Source organism: Acanthopagrus latus, chromosome 5 (genome assembly GCF_904848185.1).
Source record: "Acanthopagrus latus isolate v.2019 chromosome 5, fAcaLat1.1, whole genome shotgun sequence".
Taxonomy (NCBI): domain Eukaryota; kingdom Metazoa; phylum Chordata; class Actinopteri; order Spariformes; family Sparidae; genus Acanthopagrus; species Acanthopagrus latus.
In genome coordinates this window covers 12,811,934-12,830,809 of record NC_051043.1, presented here as the reverse complement: position 1 = coordinate 12,830,809, position 18,876 = coordinate 12,811,934, and the positions used below count along the sequence as shown (strand labels likewise).

Genomic DNA, 18,876 nt, shown 5'->3' with positions numbered 1-18,876 from the left:
TCATCATCACAGTTATCATCATCATCATCACCATCATCATCATCACAGTTATCATCATCATCATCATCATCATCATCATCATCATCATAGTCATCATTATCATTATCATCATCACAGTCATCATCATCATCATCATTACCATTATCATCATCATCATCATCACAGTCACCATCATCACCATCATCATCATTACCATTATCATTATCATCATTATCACAGTCATCATCATTATAATTATCATTGTCATCATCATCATCATCATCATCATCAAAATGCATAGTTTGGTACAGAACAGAATTAAAACATCTTAAGGCAATGTATTTCAAATTGCATCACTCAGTTTAGGTGAGCCATATCAGTTGTTTAGAATTTCATTCATTTAACTGACAGACAACTTCAATTCCTCTCTTAGTTCACAAAGACATTTCAAAGCATTTCCTTTGCCAAGCCATCTAATGTCATTGTAAAAGAACAAATCTTGATTTTCAGCAGAGATGTCAGTCTGAAAAGGCGGTGTTGTAAACTGGAAGTACAGTGGATGAGGTTTTTAATTGACATGACAGAGTCCGCGGTCTCTGCGGAACATTTGGTGGATGAGGCAATGTAGAGATCTCACCGGCAGAGCTGCGGCTGAGTGTGGAAGTTATCGGCCAGTAAGTGTACTCAATCAAGATTACAAAATCTTTACACACATTTTGCCAAAAAGACTCGAAAAAATCCTTCGTCTAATAATAAGTCTGGACCAGGCAGGCTTTATCCAGCAAAGGCAGACACGAGATAACAATTGCCGTACATTATAGATAATATTAAAAAAATAAACTAAAGGCAGAACTATTGAGCCTTGATGCAGAAAAAGCATTTGGCTGAGTCAGATGGGAATTCTTATAGTTATAGTGTATTAGGAAAATTTGATCAGACCTTTATTAGAACTATTAAAGCCTTGTTTAATAATCCAAATAAACAGAGAAGTATAAGACTCATTTGGCCTGAAAAGAGGGACCAGACAGGGCTGTCCACTAAGTCTCCTAAGTCAGGGGATTACTCAAGATGATAATATTACAGGCATTACAACGTTAGACCAAGAACAAAAAATTCATTATTTGAGGATGACGTTTTAAATCTACTTGTCTCACCCAGAGAGTTCAGTCTTGAAATTGTTAAAATAGAACAGAATATACTTTGTTGTCGCCTAGGTGAAAATTGTCATGGACTCAAAGTGCGTATTGCATGGTAGTAACTGCCCTTACAGACGATAAATACACATAAAATACATATAACAGTTCAAGGCCTACACATAGGCTACATACACACTCATGACACATCCAATATGAGACTAAAACAAATTAAAATAAATAAATAAATAAACAAACAAAACAAAGAGAACACCAAGTTATTGCACACTTCCCAGGCCTCAGCGTACAGATCTATTTAAAATTTTGATGGTGGTAGGTATGAAAGAGTATTTTAAATGGTTCAGTTTGCATTTGGAGATTCAGTACCATCTGCCAGAAGGCAAGAGCTCATATTCTGTTTTGAAGGATGTGGGACAGGTCCGACAATACCCTCCGTACCAAACTAATTCCTTCATAGGTTAGTTCTTCATTATCATTCCAGTTTCTTTCTGATGTCTTAATCTATCACAGGTTAAACTTATGTTACTTTTAACTGCAGCACACTAGAGAAATCTCCCATCAACACCATCTCCAAAATGAATAAACCCTAATTACAGTCATTCTGAGGTGAGATTTAGAATAACATATAGGTCTTTTGACTTGGTTTTGACCATGAAGTCAAAATTCAAGAAATTCAAATTCAAGTCCAGTTCTGGATTTCATGCGTGATAGGAGATGATATTTAGAGTTACCGACCACAACAGCTATTAACAACCAACCAACCAACAAAAAATCCTATTAAATAAAAGCTCATCCCTACAAAGCCCCCTAAAACAACATGAGAAACAAACAGAGCAAAGAGAATGTTTTATTGTAAAAATTTCAACAAACAGGTACAGTGGGAATAATTGGGTTTAATACCAAGGAGATCATCAGAGCAACGAATCGCTTGGAATGGAACGATCGGTTAAATCAAACTTACACTGATTAAACTTGAGGAAAATGTTCAATCATGTATCTCTAAGGACATTCACTTCGCTCCAGGACCATGCTTACCCTATTTGCTCTAGTTCAGCGGCTCACTTTGCTGCAGTCCGAAATGACGACTGCCGCTTTAAGAAAGGTCAGAGTTCACCGCTGCACGTGGTTGAACCAACATGGCTGCGCCCTGCGCGTTTGTGCAGTAAAGTGGAAGTTAATTTAAGAAGGTAAGATTCACATGAACAGTGTCTAGACTTCCATTGCATGCGGCAATAGCGGACATTTATCACTATAGGAAACCGCCGACTGTCACATATTAAAACAGATACAGACGAACTATATTCTTCTTCAACGTGCGGAACGTAAGTGAGTTTCATTTGGTTTCACTGCCACATCAGCCTTTAGCCAACATCATCAACAACAACAACGTGGAGACTTCTGTGTGAGAAACAAGTAATGCGAAAGTGTTTCTAGTGACGTCCAGCTAAAACTCAAAGCAATGATAGCGTCTATGTGTAGCTGATTTAAAAACCTAAACGTTTCTTATGTCATTTTCACCACTATCAAGACTTTTAATGTTAATTCTAACGATTAAAAAACAGTTATCAACCAAAATTGATATTTGAGGACACTGTCCAGCTATCAAGTCCTTTTAATTCTAAAAATATCTATAAAAAAAAAAAGACAAACAAAAAACGTGTGTTGTGTTGACTAGACTGAAGAGTTCTTATCACGTCTTGAATGTAAGATCAGTGTCAGTCTACTAATTGCACTGTTGCCATGACCACCCAGCAGGAAGATGGCAGATGTTAGTGGCAGCCCAGCAGCTGATCCTGCAGCCTCCAAGGAGGAGAAGCCTGCTGAGCTCCCCCAGGACCCCAACAGTCACGATGGTGGTGTCAAGTCTGATCCCAAAGCTGAGGAGGGAGAGAACGAGGCCGCCTCTGACCCCGGCATGTACCGATACATCAAGCAGGACCTCTTCACATCTGAGATCTACAAAGTTGAGATCAGGAATCTCCCCAAGTTCTGCGGCTTCAACGACCTGAAGAAGTTCCTGGCCAAGCACAGCCTCAACCCGCACAAGATCAAGCTGTTCGGCAAGCAGACGTTTGCCTTCGTCACCTTCAAGAATGAGGAAGAGCGCGACAAGGCCATGAAGATGGTTCATGGCATGCAGTGGAAGGGCCAGGTGCTGAGCGTCAGGCTGGCCAAACCCAAGGCCGACCCCATCCTGAGGAAGAGGAAGCAGGAGGAGGGAGAGGGCGCGGGAGGCCAGCCGCCATCCAAGCGGGGAGAGGGGGAAGAGGAAGAGGAGCCGCTCAGCGTGCAGATAAACAACGTGGTGACTCCTCTGTGGAAGGTGCCTTATGAGGAGCAGCTGAGGAGGAAGGAGCAGGAGGTGGTGGGGGTTCTGCAGAGGCTGGCCAAGTGAGTGGTTGTCATTTATGTGCAGTCTGATATTTGTATACATATAAGTGGCATCATGTGTGGACATTACTATTATCATCTCTAGACTTTGGCCAGTTGTGTTATTGATGGCCAATACCCTATTCATGGAAGCCCCCGACAGCCACAGTGTCCACATCAAATGAGTTTAATAATTTCAGCCGTTTTTTATTCTCATCATCAGTGTTGCCAGATGGGTTTGGTACTTTCCAGCTCCATTATTCTTAAAAACCTGCTTAAATGACAACTACTAATGTACTAATGAGTACAGTTCATGAATGCTTTTTCTTGTAAATTGTAATTTTACAAGCCCAAGTTCTGTCAACCTGCTCAAGATGGCACAATAAGACCCCAAACTGCCCAGTCTGGCAACACTGCTCATTAGAAAAAACTTACCCATTACTACTTAAAGTATCACATTAAGCCCCTTCACAGACACAGTTAATTTGATGTTGGAGTATATCTTACTGCCTCACACACAATGTTGTCTACAGCGTCTCAATGGTGCATTACGCGATAGAAAATACCTTTTTTTTATTAATACGTCACTGTTTCTTCTTCAGAGAGATTGGCAGCACCAACAAAGCCCTGGTGCCATGGCTGTTTGCACAGAAAGGGAAATACAACAAAATGTGTTGTCCCCTGGAAGCTATCCGACCATCTCCTACACAGGTATATTTACATGTTGGGATGAACTCTGACATTTATCCGACAGTAATCTAATTAGTGCCGTCAGTCACTTTCTTACAGACATTGCTTTTATTTTACAAAATGTATGCTCCGTTGTTCTCCACCTTGTAATGCAATTGTGTCTTAAACCCTCCTAATCGTGTTCATATTTCTCGACCTGTGTCATGGCAGACGGAGTACAGAAACAAGTGCGAGTTCCTCATTTCAGTGGGTGCAGACGGCGAGGATAAGACCATTGGTTTCCGCCTCGGAAAGTATAAAGGCGGCTCCTGCGCTGTAGTCGGCCCAGCAGACACGTGCCACGTCTCAGTCGAGGCCAAGAGAGTGGTCAGCGAGTTTCAGAAGTTCATCAGGTATTATTAATATTACTATAGTTCAGTGAAGGTTACAGATATGAAACCCTCGAATGAAATGAAAACAGAACTACTGTCACATACAATACTTTTTTCAGGGTTTCGTAGACATGAGACCCAAAGAAGGAACGTAGCCAACATTACAGTAATTTCCCTCTTGCTCTTGTCTTAGCCAGTGTTGGATTTAGAGCAAGTTTGATAAGTCAGTTGTTTCAACATTTGTTTTTAAAAAAATCAAATCTTCACACACAGATTTCCTTTAATTGCATTTAATTTCAATATTATTTTGCATACAGGACAACACCATACTCTGTGTACAGTCCTGAAACATATGACGGACACTGGAAGCAGCTGACTGTACGGACTACAAGGACCAAACAGGCTATGGCTATAGCGTTCTTCAACCCACAGGTGAGGAAATGATCTCTTTTCAAACTGTGGGTGCGCCCGTTTTTGAAAACAAACACATTGTTAGATTTGTCATTATTGATCTATTTTGATTTGTTGAATGACTCCCTAGAAACTTGATGAAGAGGAAATCAGTGCATTAAAGAGCTCCATGAAGAAGCACTTCACGGAGGGAGAGGGGAAAGACAGCGGAGTAACATCTCTTTACTTTGTCAGAGAGGGTCAAAGGTATGAAATTGACTGACAGTATCAGGGAAAAAATGAAGAAAAACCTGCAGAGGGCAGAGCAAAAAAAGTGTTGAAAATTACACTGACGTTTTTTCATCTTCTAAGGACTTCTCCTAACCTGGAGGACTTGCCCTGTGAGCTGGTGGCTGGAGAGAGCAGCATTCATGAGGAACTTCTGGGTCTAAAGTTCAGAGTATCTCCTCATTCATTCTTCCAGGTAAGAAAGATGTACCCCCATAGATGTTAAGAAGCACGTTTTCCAGCTAATTTACAGTTTTATTCCGTATGTGTCTGTTACCTGGCAGGTGAACACAGGCGCTGCAGAGGTGCTGTACTCGGCGGTGGGGGAGTGGGCCCAGCTGGATCAGGACAGCACAGTGCTGGATGTGTGCTGTGGGACAGGAACCATCGGCATCTCTCTGGCTAAGGTGACATTAGTTCCCTGTCACACGATCTTAACTCACATTTTGCTGTTTGATTACAACTGACTACAGTGAGCAATAAATACTGTATTAGTCTGCACATACACTTGCTTAAAGACCTCCGTCCTTGTCATATAATCCTTTTGTTGTGTAGTTTAAGATTTGTGAATGATTATGTGCTGCAGACACTGCGCCATTTTAAATTTCTGTGTTTGAACAGTCATTGTTTGTTCAAGGTCTGCAAACAAACAAAACATACTTTTTAGAAAGGTTCTTATCTTCTGGGGATGAAAATGGAGGTACTGGCAGGTTTTGACTTTTTTTTGTTGTCTTTGTTTTCAGAGGGTTAAAAAGGTGATTGGGATTGAACTGTGCCAGGAGGCAGTGGAGGACGCCAAAGTTAATGCAAAGCTCAATGGTAAGAGAGATAACATCAAACTATTTATGTTTAATATGGGAATATTTGTAGACGTAGGGCAACGACGAGGCACATTGTGTCAGTAGGTGTATTTTAGACTATTGCTTTTCCACACTTTCTGTAGAAACTGGAGTACATTGTGTTGACTTCTTAATGTTCTTGTCAGTGTGTAGAGTATAAAAATCATGAACCCATAAAGGTAGTATTGATATGTTTCATCTGCACTGCTGGTGCAATCCTGGATCTCACATTTTTATATACCTGAGCCTCTAGTTTAGTCCTTGACTACCTTGTGTTCAACATAAAGTCCATGTTCTATTTAGTTATAATCTCTTTGTCATTTGTTTGCATTTGAAGGTCTGAGCAATGTTGAGTTTCACTGTGGGAAAGCTGAGGATGTGTTCCCCAACATTCTCAATGCTCTTGTATCACCTAACATCACAGCCATTGTAGATCCGCCGAGGGCAGGCCTGCGTGAGTAATCAGCCAAAACCCGAAAATAAATTCACTCACTTTGTGTCACATATTAAGACTTTTTTAATTATTTTTTATTAAACACAGATTCCAAGGTGATACTTGCCATCAGGAGGGCTGAGCATCTGAAGAGGCTGGTCTATGTAGCATGCAATGCGAAGGCCGCCATGAACAACTTCATCGAGTGAGTTTTCATTTGGTTGGGATGAAGCAGCAGTCAGGATTATATTGATTTATTTATGCGTATTAGCTAATTAGTTATAGTGAAAACAAAACCCAGAATACACATTTCTTCTGTTATACCATGTGTCATTTAGAAAATTTCTAAAATGTGGTCTTACTCACATTGGAATTTTTGGCTTCACAGTCTATGCAGAGCGCCATCCAACAGAGTTCATGGGGCCCCGTTCCGTCCGGTGCGAGCCATGTCTGTGGATCTGTTCCCTCAGACCATGCACGTGGAGATGCTTCTGCTGCTGGAGAGAGTGGACTACAATTCCCAGCAGAGCAGCACTCATGAAACAACAGTGTCTTAGCTTTAGAAATCAATGCTGTACAGTTTGATAGCGGTAACATGGGCTCTCCACACTAGGAATGTCTGCTCAGCCTCACTACGTATTACAATGGCTCTCTTCTCTTATTTGCATAACATTAAAACGGTCAGTTCCTTAAAATTACATAACAATTAACTGCGCCTATTAAGTCCTTATTTTTCTTAACTATTAATCTCCGCCTCAGATAAACTCTTGGTTTTATCACAGTATGCACTGTAATGTTTACAGACCATTTGCCTTTTCCATCTTTGTAGTTTCTTTTGTCAGCTGTGTTCATTCAAAAGTGGTTATTTTAAGCTTTGTCAAGACTGAAGCTACATGGATTTTATTTTAAGTTTTTGGCTTCCTAACACTGACGTAACTGCAGCACACATTAGGGCACTATGGAATAAATTGATTTACTATTGAAGTGCCTCCTCAGTTTAACTCCTTTCCTTTATCATTCTGCTACTGAATAAATAAAAAGTCATTCCAGTCATTAGTCAAGACATTTTATTTTGCATAACAAATATCACTGAAGTCATGGAGATCAGGTTGCAATACATACTTCATTTTCTAGGCAGCAACATCTCAAAAACAATTCAATGGTACAACTCAACAGCAACACATGTAAAAGCATATTTTTTTTTTCTCTTCTCACACCAACACACACTTGGCAAGATGACAAACGCACAGAGGGGGAAAGCACATTCTTAAAGCAATCTACGTAACTACAGCCTTTTCTTTAAACTGTGACGTGTCTGTGAATGTTTTGTAGAAAAATCACAGGCCAAATACTTGACAAAGAATGCACAGCAGTTTCTATTTTGTTCCAGCAAGTAATGACTATGTATTGTCCTGTGTCAGATGTTCCTACTGTACAGTTTGCAGCAACATTATTCTAGAAAATGCATAAGACTGTATGTAAGCTTTGGTATACACAGTTTCGTCAGCTTGTGTTGAACTAAAATATTTTGTTCATGTCAGTGTACCAACTACATTTCGCAAGGCTGCCTTTAAAAAAATTGTTTTCTTCTTGTGGTCAGAAAATGATCAACTCTCACAACGATGGCAAACGTACACAAAATACATGATCCATTAAGACGAGTCTTAAAAATCTGCACATGCTGTAGGCAATGTAACTGATCTTTCACAGGCTGTTTTCATTAAAACACCAACTGGCTAACGAATAAATGCTTTATCAAGTAAAGGGGGCTTGGTCTTTTCACTTCCTGGTGAAGGGTGTTTTAGGTCCAATGTATTGTACATACTCTAAGCCCTTCATGAAATGAATTAACTAAGGCAACATGTAGCCGACGTGATCTCTTGAGGGCAACAAAAATTAAGAGCTACTGAAAGTGATTAGTTGGTGTGCATGGCATTAGTACTTTAATAAAAAGCTAGCAAGAACTATGAATAAAAGAAACAATCCTTTACCTTAAACTCATGATAGTACTCTGTGGCCCTTTACTTGGGTTTACTGCAGTGTTGACATGGGGAGGAGCACGTCAGTGTCTTGTAATGCCAAAGCAGAAGAGAAAAAAAAAGGCAACGAGTCCCTAAAAATTTCCCAAAAGCAGTTGGCTCTTGTACCAACAGCATGATCAGTCAACAAAAATATGTGACAGGACACGAGTGCATAACAATATTTCTGAATAGTGATCACTTCACAATGTGTTTTTATCGTGCAAACCAAGGCAGCAACTGTCCATTCTGTGGAAAAAAAACAAAACGACCCAAAAAATCCATAACACTAACCATTAAAATACCCAATAAACAAGTAACTTTGTTTCCCAATTAAATGAATGGTATAAATACACAAGTTTTAGTAGTCCCTTTCAAACACTTTAAGCACAAACAAAAATAATAGGTGCTGGCACTCTTAGATTGTGACTGTTGAAAACGACACTTCAAAAGAAAACCAATGTGCGCAGTGTTTTTTGCTGTCAAAGAAGCATGCATTTTTATTTCGATGTGGTTCATATGTTACCAAGTTGGGTTCTCTCTTATCTTTTTTTTTCTAGTGCCATAGCGAGGATGCATCTAGAGAGGTAGACGATATTTGCTCTACTGTCTGTTAGTGCATTAGTTCTACCCTTACATCTACCGGCTGAACCAATAAAACATGGGCGAAGGAAGCAAGCAGTTCTATCAGCCTGGTCAATGTGCGACTATATTGCCATTAGATCTCAGTGATGCATAATTGAGAAATGGATGGTGGTGTGTGATGTGTGACAGTGACTGGAGTTTCAGTGCCGTGGTTCATCAGTGATTCAGAGACTTAAACGTCAACAGTGCAGAGGGGTTCACTCCCTGGCTGGGCAGACTCCATTATGGTCATCTTGGGTTTCTTCCTAGTTTCCTCCTAGTGAAGAAACACAGCAACCACAATGAGTATATTCTGAAGAAAACAGTAAAATATGGAGAAAATAAAAATATACAAATCATGGAACTGGCAATATAAGTCTAAACCTCATGCACATGTAGCTCCAGATCAGCTAATTGAGATCCTGCAGATTTCTCCTGTTTGTGCAATTGAAATTTGAGATTTGGATTAAAACCTCCACCCCGTCCTTCCTTCACTGAGCTCTCTGGTGACAGAATTTCTGATTTAAAACACTTTTTTTGTTCTTTGCAAGGGAAAAAAGAAACAAAAAAGTCCCTGTCAAAACTCCTTGAATGACAAATAATAAAAGGCTCATGCAGTAGGCATTTATGACAGAAGCCTGGCTGGCTCACTGTCACACTGTCAAAACAGAGCCATCCTTAATGTCATTAGTAACACCTGTATTATGACAAAAAGTCAAAATATCTACTTTGGCTTTATTCTACACTTTTAGGAGGGAAAATCTAATTACTGAGTTACACATCAGCTAAAGCTTACTTGGACAGGAGTTGTGGAAGAAAGGATGAATCATTAATACATAAAAAATAAAATGCATGGTATCATCCTCACCCTCTGTTTCGCTAGTTTCTTCATTTCTTCTTGCAGTTTGTTCAAGATATGAAGGTTTGGCTTGTTCTTTTTGGCATACTGCTGGAGCTCAATCACACTCTTGTCAGAGTTCTCCTGCAAAAGATCAGGCGTTTTAAAAGTCATGCAGACATGCTTGCGTGATGACAACCTACTTTCATTATCAGCATATTGATGTTTACATGTCACTGGTCGTTCACTGATGAGGCAGGTAGTGAAGTAAACAAAGCCGTGTGAGCAACATTACAACTTAACTGGCCTGATAACTTCTGAGTAAAAACTGTAAAGATGCAAGTTACATTAATGAGATGCTGAAAGACACAATGATTTAATGTAGATAATGTAGACGTTTCCATGACCAAACAAGCTCTACAGTGTGAAAGAAGCTTGTTACCTTCTTGACCATCTTATTGCTCTCTCTCCCATACATGCGCAGCAGTGAGCCCCAGTTCTTGACGTGGGGATGAAGCATCTGCAAGATCTTCTGAGATGCTAGTTGTTTGCCAACCCTCTTGTTCTTGCCTGGTGGTAAAAAAAAAACAAGTCACTGAAAGCCTCATGTGCAACTTGTCTTCAGGGTGCAATAGCGAGATATAGATGCTTTAGGGTCTACAGGGTTAGCAGACAAGTTGGCCCCCCAAGGTGAAAGACAAGACAAGGTAATTCAAATAACACCCAGCTCTACACATTAACTAGTTCTCATAATGTCAGTAGATGAAGCTTAGGGTTTACTTACACCAGCCACGCACAGTGTGTTTCCCACATGTCATCACATATTCACTTTTCTGGTTTTTCCCTGGGATCACCTCAAATTTAATGCTGGTGTCTCCCATTCCATGGTTTCTACAGGAAGACCAAACTGTATATTTTACACACACATATCTGTAACCTGGTGCTTTGTTGTACTTGGCAACAGTGAAAGGTTGAGTTGTGTGAAGACCCACCTGCCCACCAGCAGCAACAAGTTCCACAGGGACATCATGATATTAGCATCTTTAACATATTTTACAATATGGCAATCTTATGACACTTATATTGTTCAAACCTACCTCAACTATAGTAAATACGTCTCTTATGTTGGCTTGTATTACTGATAAGCTTAACAAAATTAAAACCAAAAATACTGAATAAAAATTAATCATAAAAAAGTGTCCTGTATTGTTGGCATTATGCAATTACGTCTTACCTTTTAAGGCACTCATGAAGAATCTGATATGGCGAAAGTAGTCCTGCTTTGTTGGTCAGCTCATACACCCTTGAGTCCTCTATATTGATATGATTAAAATACTGTGGAGCAGAGTACATGTTATGATTGTTGTGTTAATTCTAAAGATTCATCAATTTTGAAGGGAAACAATTGGAAACAAATGTTGATTAAAATGCCTTCATTGTTCGTCATGTGAACTTGAATTGTAGCTTACTCTATTCCACAAGATTCCAGCCAAGAACGTAAATAAGTGTAAAAATGGGAAAAAGGAATTACCTCCAGTTCATCGCCCTCAACAGGCTTCTCCTCCGAGGTCTGCTTCACAAAGTCAGGGATGAGGATTTCCAGTGTGGCTCGAGCTAAAGTTTACATGAAAATTTCAAATGAGGGCAGAACCACTGGCATATAACAGGCAAACTTATTTGAGCTCGATTGGTAAACCTCTGTACCATGTGGGTTTATTATGAGAAGCCTTTAAACCAATTTAATTGTTGTACAACAATGTCAACTGTAACAAAATATTTACAATTATGGGGATTAGAAATTCCTCCAGAAAACCTCATGGCAATCCCATTGTTGTTAATCACTGACTGTAGTACTTGGAGCTAAAACAGTGCATATTAAGTTGTGCCATAAACAATTACAATGCTAAGTACTGTAAATGAACGAAATTACCAGCTTTATTCTTGGCAAGTTTTTTACTGCTTGCGGTTCCTGTGCCATAAGTTACTCCATCTATAATGACTGATGCTCCAAAGGGTTCACTTGGGTTCTCTGTGGGGAAACACATGCATATTTTTAGTGACTATGCGGGAGGGTCACATAAAAATGTACTGTGTTACAAAATGGAGTAGATTTACACATTACTAATGATATATTTATTGACAAGCATGACAGTTCAAATACCTCAAAAAACTTGCAGGAGAACTTACCACATTCAAAAAAGTTGTAAACAGGTCGAACCTTTAGGACACGTTGCATATATTCATGCAAGATGCAAACTTCAGACTTTCCGTTTGGGTTTATAACAAATTCTGTTATGACCAAAAAAAAAAAAAAAAAAAATCAAAATTCATCAACAAATAATACACTGTAGTAAATTATACAAAAACAACAAAAACATATAAAGCTGACATTTAGAGAGTTCCTTGAACTGAGGTTGAGACAAGAGAAAGAAATCATGCACACTTTGTTAGTGTTGCAGGCTAGAAAGAACCCTCTAAGAACATGAATTGTATGACATTCACAGATACCTTTCTTAGTGGGTGCATCTTGGACTGACAGTGTGATGAGTTTCTGGTTGGCTGGCAGGATAGGTCTCTCTGACTCTGCCTGTTTCCTCTTCATGTCTCTGTTGAACTGCCGTCGCTCAGCCCATGTACGGAACTTCTTTACAGTGACTTGTTCAAAGTCAAAGCATTTTTCAAGGTACATGCGAAAGTCTTCAAGCTCTATGAGGAGGTTTTATAAAGTTAGATCACGTAATAAAAGACAGCTAATAACAACCTTTCAGAAATCGTCGTGTCCATCTCTCACTATCACTGTAAGTAAATGAAAGGCCCTTACCTATGGACTCGTCCTTACACACCTCCACCTTGGCCTTCACTTGTCCTAAGGCTCCTTGGGCAGTATCAAAGGAATGGGGCTCTGTACCTGGCAGGCTGTTATTAGTGGTACCCTTTTCATCTGGGCCACCATCAATCAGACTGGGGGGAGGGATCTGGTCCTGCTCCACAGCTAAAGCCCCTGACTTGCCAGCTCCCTCTTCACCATTGACCTCCTCACTGGGCTTGACTGGAGACTCGTGTGCATTAAAAGCCACTTCCCCATTGAGCTCCCTTTCCTCGGTTTCCTTCATTTTCTTGTAGTGTAGGCAAGGGATGCTGCTGGTAGGAGGGTCATGTTTCTGTGTCAAAAGGAAGAACAACAGTACTGTCACTATTGTCAATTGTCTGTTTAGTTTCCTCCTTTATCCCCTTTGCCCAAGTTGCAGGGTCCACATGAACACAACTGCTTAGCAAGGCTTAACCCCAGAACTTCTTGTAAGAGCTGAAGACTGGAGGCTTTGACTGGCAGCTTGTCTTGCATCTTACCCTAATACTGCCAGTCCCGAGGAAGTAGGGTCTGGACCAGGTCACCACCCTGGTCTCTCTGTGCAGGTAGACTGGAATGCCTGAGTTATGGAATGTCATGATCCATCCATCAGGTAGAGGCTCGGTGGGAGGACGCCCTCGACCTGGCATGTGGCAAATGTAAATGGGCACTAATTACTTCACTGTTACTTCCAATGTTCCTTAATAGACTTATGTGCTGCCATCAAAGTGATACTCATAATTGTAAGAGAAACAGTCAAAATATATTTACTAATAATAATATACCGACCCTTGGCTTAGATTTTTTTTTTTAAATTATGTATGATACTCATTTGGTCAGGAAAATGTTACATAACATCTACATTTTGTCACTCAACCAAATAGGTGAAAACTCAGTTTAAAAGTAAAATTAATCTGTTTATCTTACTAACGGATCATCAAAACTAGCAAGGTCACGTATCAATGATTTGGATGCACTGATAATAGCTTCATAATCCAATTTCAGCCCCTTTATCCAGTGTAGCAAGTCCTTGCATATAGTGTTATATATCTTACCAGCTGACCAAAACAATGCACAACAAGTGTGTGATTTTTCAATATTTGATGCTCATTCAAAGCACTATAAAAACAGAAAAAAAAGTGCTACTTGGTGGAAAATGGAAAAACCTTGTGTGGTAATCTATATCAGCAATACACACTATTGTATTTACAGAACTCAAAATACACAATGTACTACCATATTTTTTATCAGTTCACTACAAAATACACTAATGTTACATGTTTTCATATCTTATCATACTTTGCATTACTGAGGAGACAGATCTAGCACTCACTCTTCAAGACTGTCTTTATTTTGGTCATCATGGGCTGAACGCCTTCTTCACCATCTGATGGATGATCACTGTCCCCGGCATATTTGTCTTCAGCTGGACGCATCTTTTTGGGGACTGGCATTCCCTCCTCCAGCAGAGCATCAACATCATTATCGAACTCCTCCTGGAAGAGTCAATGGTTAAGGCCAGAAGAGATGGATAGGTCAAAAATTTAAAGGAATGCTTTGCCTGAGAAGAACTGATGTTATGCTACTGATGGAGAAAAAAAACAAAAAAAAAAACCCATGGCAGTCTACCACAATTCAGGATAAATGATCCTTGCACTTTGAAGCCTAAAAATCAAAACGTATGAATTTAGTAAAAGACAGAACTGAATCTACAGTCACTACCACAAATTATGATTTTTCTAGCAGTTTTCAATTCTCCTTTCTCATTACAAATGATTACTTTTGCATCAAAAAAGAAACCCTGCATTTAATGGGAGAAATTAAAAATGGCACTAACCTCTTCCAGCATCTCACTTATCATGTCAGTGAAAAACAACAAATAAAATAAAAATAAACACAAAAACAAACAAACACACACGCAACCATTTATGTTTATGTTGCTGAATGGAACATTTGATCCTGGATTATCCAGTCATGCTTAATGATGGAGAAAGGACCTCAAGTGATGCTCAAGTGATTCAACATACTTTTTCGGAACATGTTCTAATTGTTTTATGTTCCAGTTTATATCTTGTTTGAAGTATTGTTGCCTGTAGCAAGTGGTGTGACTGTTATTAATATACAACTCATTCAGTATATTCTAGCATACTGAAAATATCAATCTGTTCAAATATTTGCATTATCAAATTTGTCACCTTAACGGTTACATTTGTATTCATCAGTTGTACCATTTACCAGTTATACTTAATAATATAACACCAACCATTAACAAACACTAGTAGATGCTGTTTTTTTACCAAATGTAATTTCTGAAACTTTGAAGTGTACCTGTATTGTATAAGGGGAGAGGCATAAATAGCAGCAGAGGAGCGCTCCAACAGTGTAAAGAACTAAAATGATTTAGATACAACTTTTTTTTCTTCTTCTTTTTTTTTTTTTTAAATGTGGATGACCTGATGCGAGGGAGGCAGTTATGCGCATCCTCACAATACACATACAAGGTTAATGGAAGGGAGGCTTCAATTTGGAAAAACACTAACCATTAGGCTGCATTCCCACTAAAAACTACCCTGTTATTGGAGGAATTAAAATGTTTTGGGGAGGTTGCTCTAAGTACTAGTGAGAAGACATGATCCGTGATATCAATAATATTCTTAAATTCAGTTTATAATATTATGAGAATGCATAATACTATGAACAGTTTTCTTTCAACAGAAATCATGTTCTCCTTGATCTGAATGATCAACAGCAAAATCATTACATTTACTTTTTTGAAACCAGAAAACCACACGAATTTTCTTTTCTTGCACCTTCGCTGTTCCATTGCTGTTGTGTTATTAAAATGACGGTGAAGCTGTGTTTAATAATACAGTGCTTTTGATGCCCTCTTTTGTATGCATACATGTATGTATGTATGTATGTATGTATGTATGCATACATGTATGTATGTATGTATGTATACATGTATGTATGTAAGTAAGTATGCATGTATACATCATTTCATAATTTCTGTTGGGCAGTGAAGAACAAATGGCTAGCTGATAATGACAAGCAATGGTATAGACCAAAGAACAGACATACCTCATAGGGGTCAGCCACGGCCTCGTCATCTGCTTGCTCCTGCTGAGCTATGACCTCAGATTTAAAGCCACCATGCTCCCCATCATCATGATCCATGAAGTTGTCGTAGTAGTCCTCCAACTCATCCAGGACAGCGAACTCTACCTTATTTTCCAGGTCTACCTCTGCCTCTTCTGATGTTCTGCCCGCTATGTTTCCTCCAGAACTACCCTCACCTAGCTCCTGCTCACTAGTTGAGTCATGCAACTCACCATTCAGGCTGTCTAAGCCATCATCACTTCCTCTCTCCTGCCCTTCACCAGTGTACAAAACCTTCCTGTCCTTGCTACTGCTGCTGCTGCTTTCAGTAAAGCTAACACGGATCTTAACATCTCTGAGCAGCTTGAGGTCTGGGAGAAACTTGGTGACAGGGGGAGCGTGGCGGGCCGTTCTGGGGCACGGTGGGTTGGGATTGGCCTCGTCTGAGAGGTGGCTACAGAAAGTTACTGAGCCCATGCTGAGGGGCGGCTGTGGCTGGGCATCCCCATCCCCTGGGGTGTATGTGTATCCATCACCACCAGAGCTAACGTCCATTACCTCTGCGTCACTGGACGTTTGCAGGGGAGGTGGTGGAGGTGCTCTGCCTTCATCTTGGCCAAAATCATCAGGGGGCTCCAAGGGGAGAGGGGGTAGAACATCATCTATCTCCATTTCCTATGTATTATAAACTACAACTTATACAGACTGATAATTTACTCTAAAATCTGACCTGTTGAGACTTTTCTTCTTATCTAAACACAGAACGCATGCAGAAGCACATCCCTGTATAGACCACGTACCAGAGGTGAAAATGCTAAGCTGACTACATTGTTCTTTTCATTAATGTAGACAGCTTTCAGAATCACTGTCTCAATTATTGGAAATCACAATGCATTCAGCTTAATAGGGGATCTAGGCACTGATCATCCTCCACTGGTATCTTCTGGGAGCTAGAGAGAAAATGACCAGTGAGAGCAGACATCAGTTCGTGCAACTTTATGACTGATAGCGTAATATGGCAGGATATTGAACACACTTCTACTACTGGAAAATTGTCTTCAACGTTACATTGGTGCCCCTTTGCATGCGAATATGATTAACGCCTATTCAACTTCGTGTAACGAGCAAATTCATCCCAAGATAAACCCGGGGAAGAACCTCGTTTTAGTGCATCTGTTCAGCTGCACAGAGGGGCCCTGGCAACGTTAACATCAATGCTAACATGCTAGCAAGGAACCATCACACTATGCAAATATCCATGTCCGCTGAAATGGTCGACAAGCTTGTAAACACTTCGTGACAAAAATACTCACCGATAAAAATGACACGGCTGTCTCCTTCTGGGCACCTAACTACCTTTCTAAATTATTTTAATTCTTGACGCGCCGCCATACTGCCTTACTTGCAGCCCCGCCATCTTGAAGAAAACCACAGCGGCAAACCAACTCATGTCCCGCCTCCCAGTACCGGCTTCTGATAACTGATCGGTCAGCGGGCCAATCAAAACGTAATATTACGACGTCTACTAGTATGATTGAACCAATCAACGTTAACAGCAGCACACATGAGCAACATGTTAATGCCAGACTATCAAAGACATGAGGAACATATACATGTGCTTCAATATACACAAGCATGGCCGCTATGTAGTTTTGAAAAATACATTCAAAATATGAATTTGAATCTTTACAGTATTAATGAGGTATTAATACAAACTCAGAAATGTTTATGTGCTCGATAACTGAATAAACAATCCTTTCTAAAAGGAAAACTAGGTCCCCAGAAGAGTATTTGAAGCTAGAAAGGTGGCAGGGTCCGCCAAATATGAACAAAGTAAAACTGTATAAAATTGCTTACTTTAACTTTCAGTCAGTTTGTTCACTCAGTTTTTTTCAGTCATGAAAACTGAAGACTGTTTGCTTATTTAGACCCAAAAACAGTCGGTGAATTACTTCTCCAAAACTACTTAGTGCACCTTTAAAAAAGTTGCTTGTGTTTATGATTGTGTCTGCTCTGTTACCACCAGTATCCAAGAAAGGTAAGGTACAGATCTCTCAGAGTATCACATCAATACACTGGCTGATAATAAGGGTAATATGAATTGCAATATCTCAAACTGCCAGTCGGGGGCATTGTTCACTAACATTAGCAGATTAGTGTTGAGGGGCAGCCCAGCGTTCACTTTATTTCTACTAAAAAAAAAAATACAGGAATAGAGGTGATGGTTTCTTTAATTAATGTTTTAAATTATATAAAGGTGATGTATCTTTTGGGGGGTATTTTAAACACAATGATATAAAGGAACAGACATTTGTCATCTTTTTAAGTTAGTGAAGTGATATTCTCCATGTCCGTAATTATTCTTGTACAATAGAAATCTAGCATAACAACCTTGTACAGCAGCAGACATTTTTGAGTTTTCATAGTATGAAAACACAGGTGTTACTAATAACATTAATGAGGACCCAGAAACCAAAGACTCAGGCATAATTGATTTGCACCTGTGCGTTCCCTACTGTGGCAGTAATGTCATCTGTGAAATCAGCCACATTGCCTTATGAGAGCAAAAACTTGACAAGAGGATCACTGGTTATGTGCGTCCTGGCTGCAAGATCACAGAAATAAAAGGCTCTTTATACATTAAGGTTTTAAAGAGATTTAAAGAGTTTTAAAGGGCCAATATGAATTGATAATGTATATCAAATATATGCACATAGCTTTCTACAATAGGAATTTCTAAGCCATGAATATCTCTCTTCAGGTTAGTGCTTGTGAATCTTGTTGAATCAGCGTCCTAACTATGAGTAATGTGGGGAGAAAAACACGGGAAGCAAAAGTGAAACACATTTGGTAAAAGGAAGAGCCAGCTGTCTATTTGATAAACTTAAATGCAATAGTCATCTAAGAGATGCATTAACACACATGGTTACTAAAA

The 18,876-nt window shown here is 39.6% G+C and overlaps 2 protein-coding genes across 3 annotated transcripts; one reads left to right on the top strand and one right to left on the bottom strand.

The window, feature by feature from the left end:
- Positions 1-2,099: 2,099 nt before the first annotated feature.
- On the top strand, positions 2,100-7,563 carry trmt2a (tRNA methyltransferase 2 homolog A). Of its 2 annotated transcripts, none has more exons than XM_037097577.1 (12): positions 2,100-2,320; positions 2,886-3,524; positions 4,106-4,214; positions 4,404-4,585; positions 4,882-4,996; positions 5,106-5,221; positions 5,327-5,438; positions 5,527-5,649; positions 5,986-6,061; positions 6,419-6,535; positions 6,623-6,719; positions 6,903-7,563. In XM_037097577.1, the coding sequence occupies exons 1-12, from the start codon at positions 2,115-2,117 to the stop codon at positions 7,069-7,071; spliced, it is 2,061 nt and encodes a 686-aa protein (XP_036953472.1). In that variant the 5' UTR covers positions 2,100-2,114; the 3' UTR covers positions 7,072-7,563. The 2 variants fall into 2 exon arrangements, with proteins under 2 accessions (XP_036953472.1, XP_036953473.1); XM_037097578.1 differs by having other exon boundaries at positions 2,316-2,455.
- A 1-nt stretch (position 7,564) lies between these two features.
- dgcr8 (DGCR8 microprocessor complex subunit) lies at positions 7,565-17,415 on the bottom strand. Its single transcript, XM_037097576.1, has 14 exons — positions 17,255-17,415; positions 15,924-16,891; positions 14,176-14,338; positions 13,343-13,485; positions 12,816-13,155; positions 12,503-12,700; positions 12,182-12,283; positions 11,925-12,023; positions 11,526-11,608; positions 11,229-11,329; positions 10,779-10,885; positions 10,437-10,564; positions 10,025-10,138; positions 7,565-9,433 (listed from the first exon to the last, which is right to left on the bottom strand). The coding sequence occupies exons 2-14, from the start codon at positions 16,611-16,613 to the stop codon at positions 9,350-9,352; spliced, it is 2,352 nt and encodes a 783-aa protein (XP_036953471.1). The 5' UTR covers positions 16,614-16,891; positions 17,255-17,415; the 3' UTR covers positions 7,565-9,349.
- Positions 17,416-18,876: the final 1,461 nt, after the last annotated feature.

What these genes read in the sequence shown, in the direction of transcription:
- trmt2a (XM_037097577.1), top strand. Translation starts at nt 2,115, where the DNA reads ATGTTCAATCATGTATCTCTAAGGACATTCACTTCGCTCCAGGACCAT. An exon ending in GTTCTGCAGAGGCTGGCCAA is followed by an intron (nt 3,525 to 4,105) that starts GTGAGTGGTTGT and finishes TTTCTTCTTCAG; the next exon opens with AGAGATTGGCAGCACCAACA. An exon ending in TAGCGTTCTTCAACCCACAG is followed by an intron (nt 4,997 to 5,105) that starts GTGAGGAAATGA and finishes ATGACTCCCTAG; the next exon opens with AAACTTGATGAAGAGGAAAT.
- dgcr8 (XM_037097576.1), bottom strand. Translation starts at nt 16,613, where the DNA reads ATGGAGATAGATGATGTTCTACCCCCTCTCCCCTTGGAGCCCCCTGAT. An exon ending in GTGTAAGGACGAGTCCATAG is followed by an intron (nt 12,701 to 12,815) that starts GTAAGGGCCTTT and finishes ACCTCCTCATAG; the next exon opens with AGCTTGAAGACTTTCGCATG. An exon ending in TTACAACTTTTTTGAATGTG is followed by an intron (nt 12,024 to 12,181) that starts GTAAGTTCTCCT and finishes GTTTCCCCACAG; the next exon opens with AGAACCCAAGTGAACCCTTT.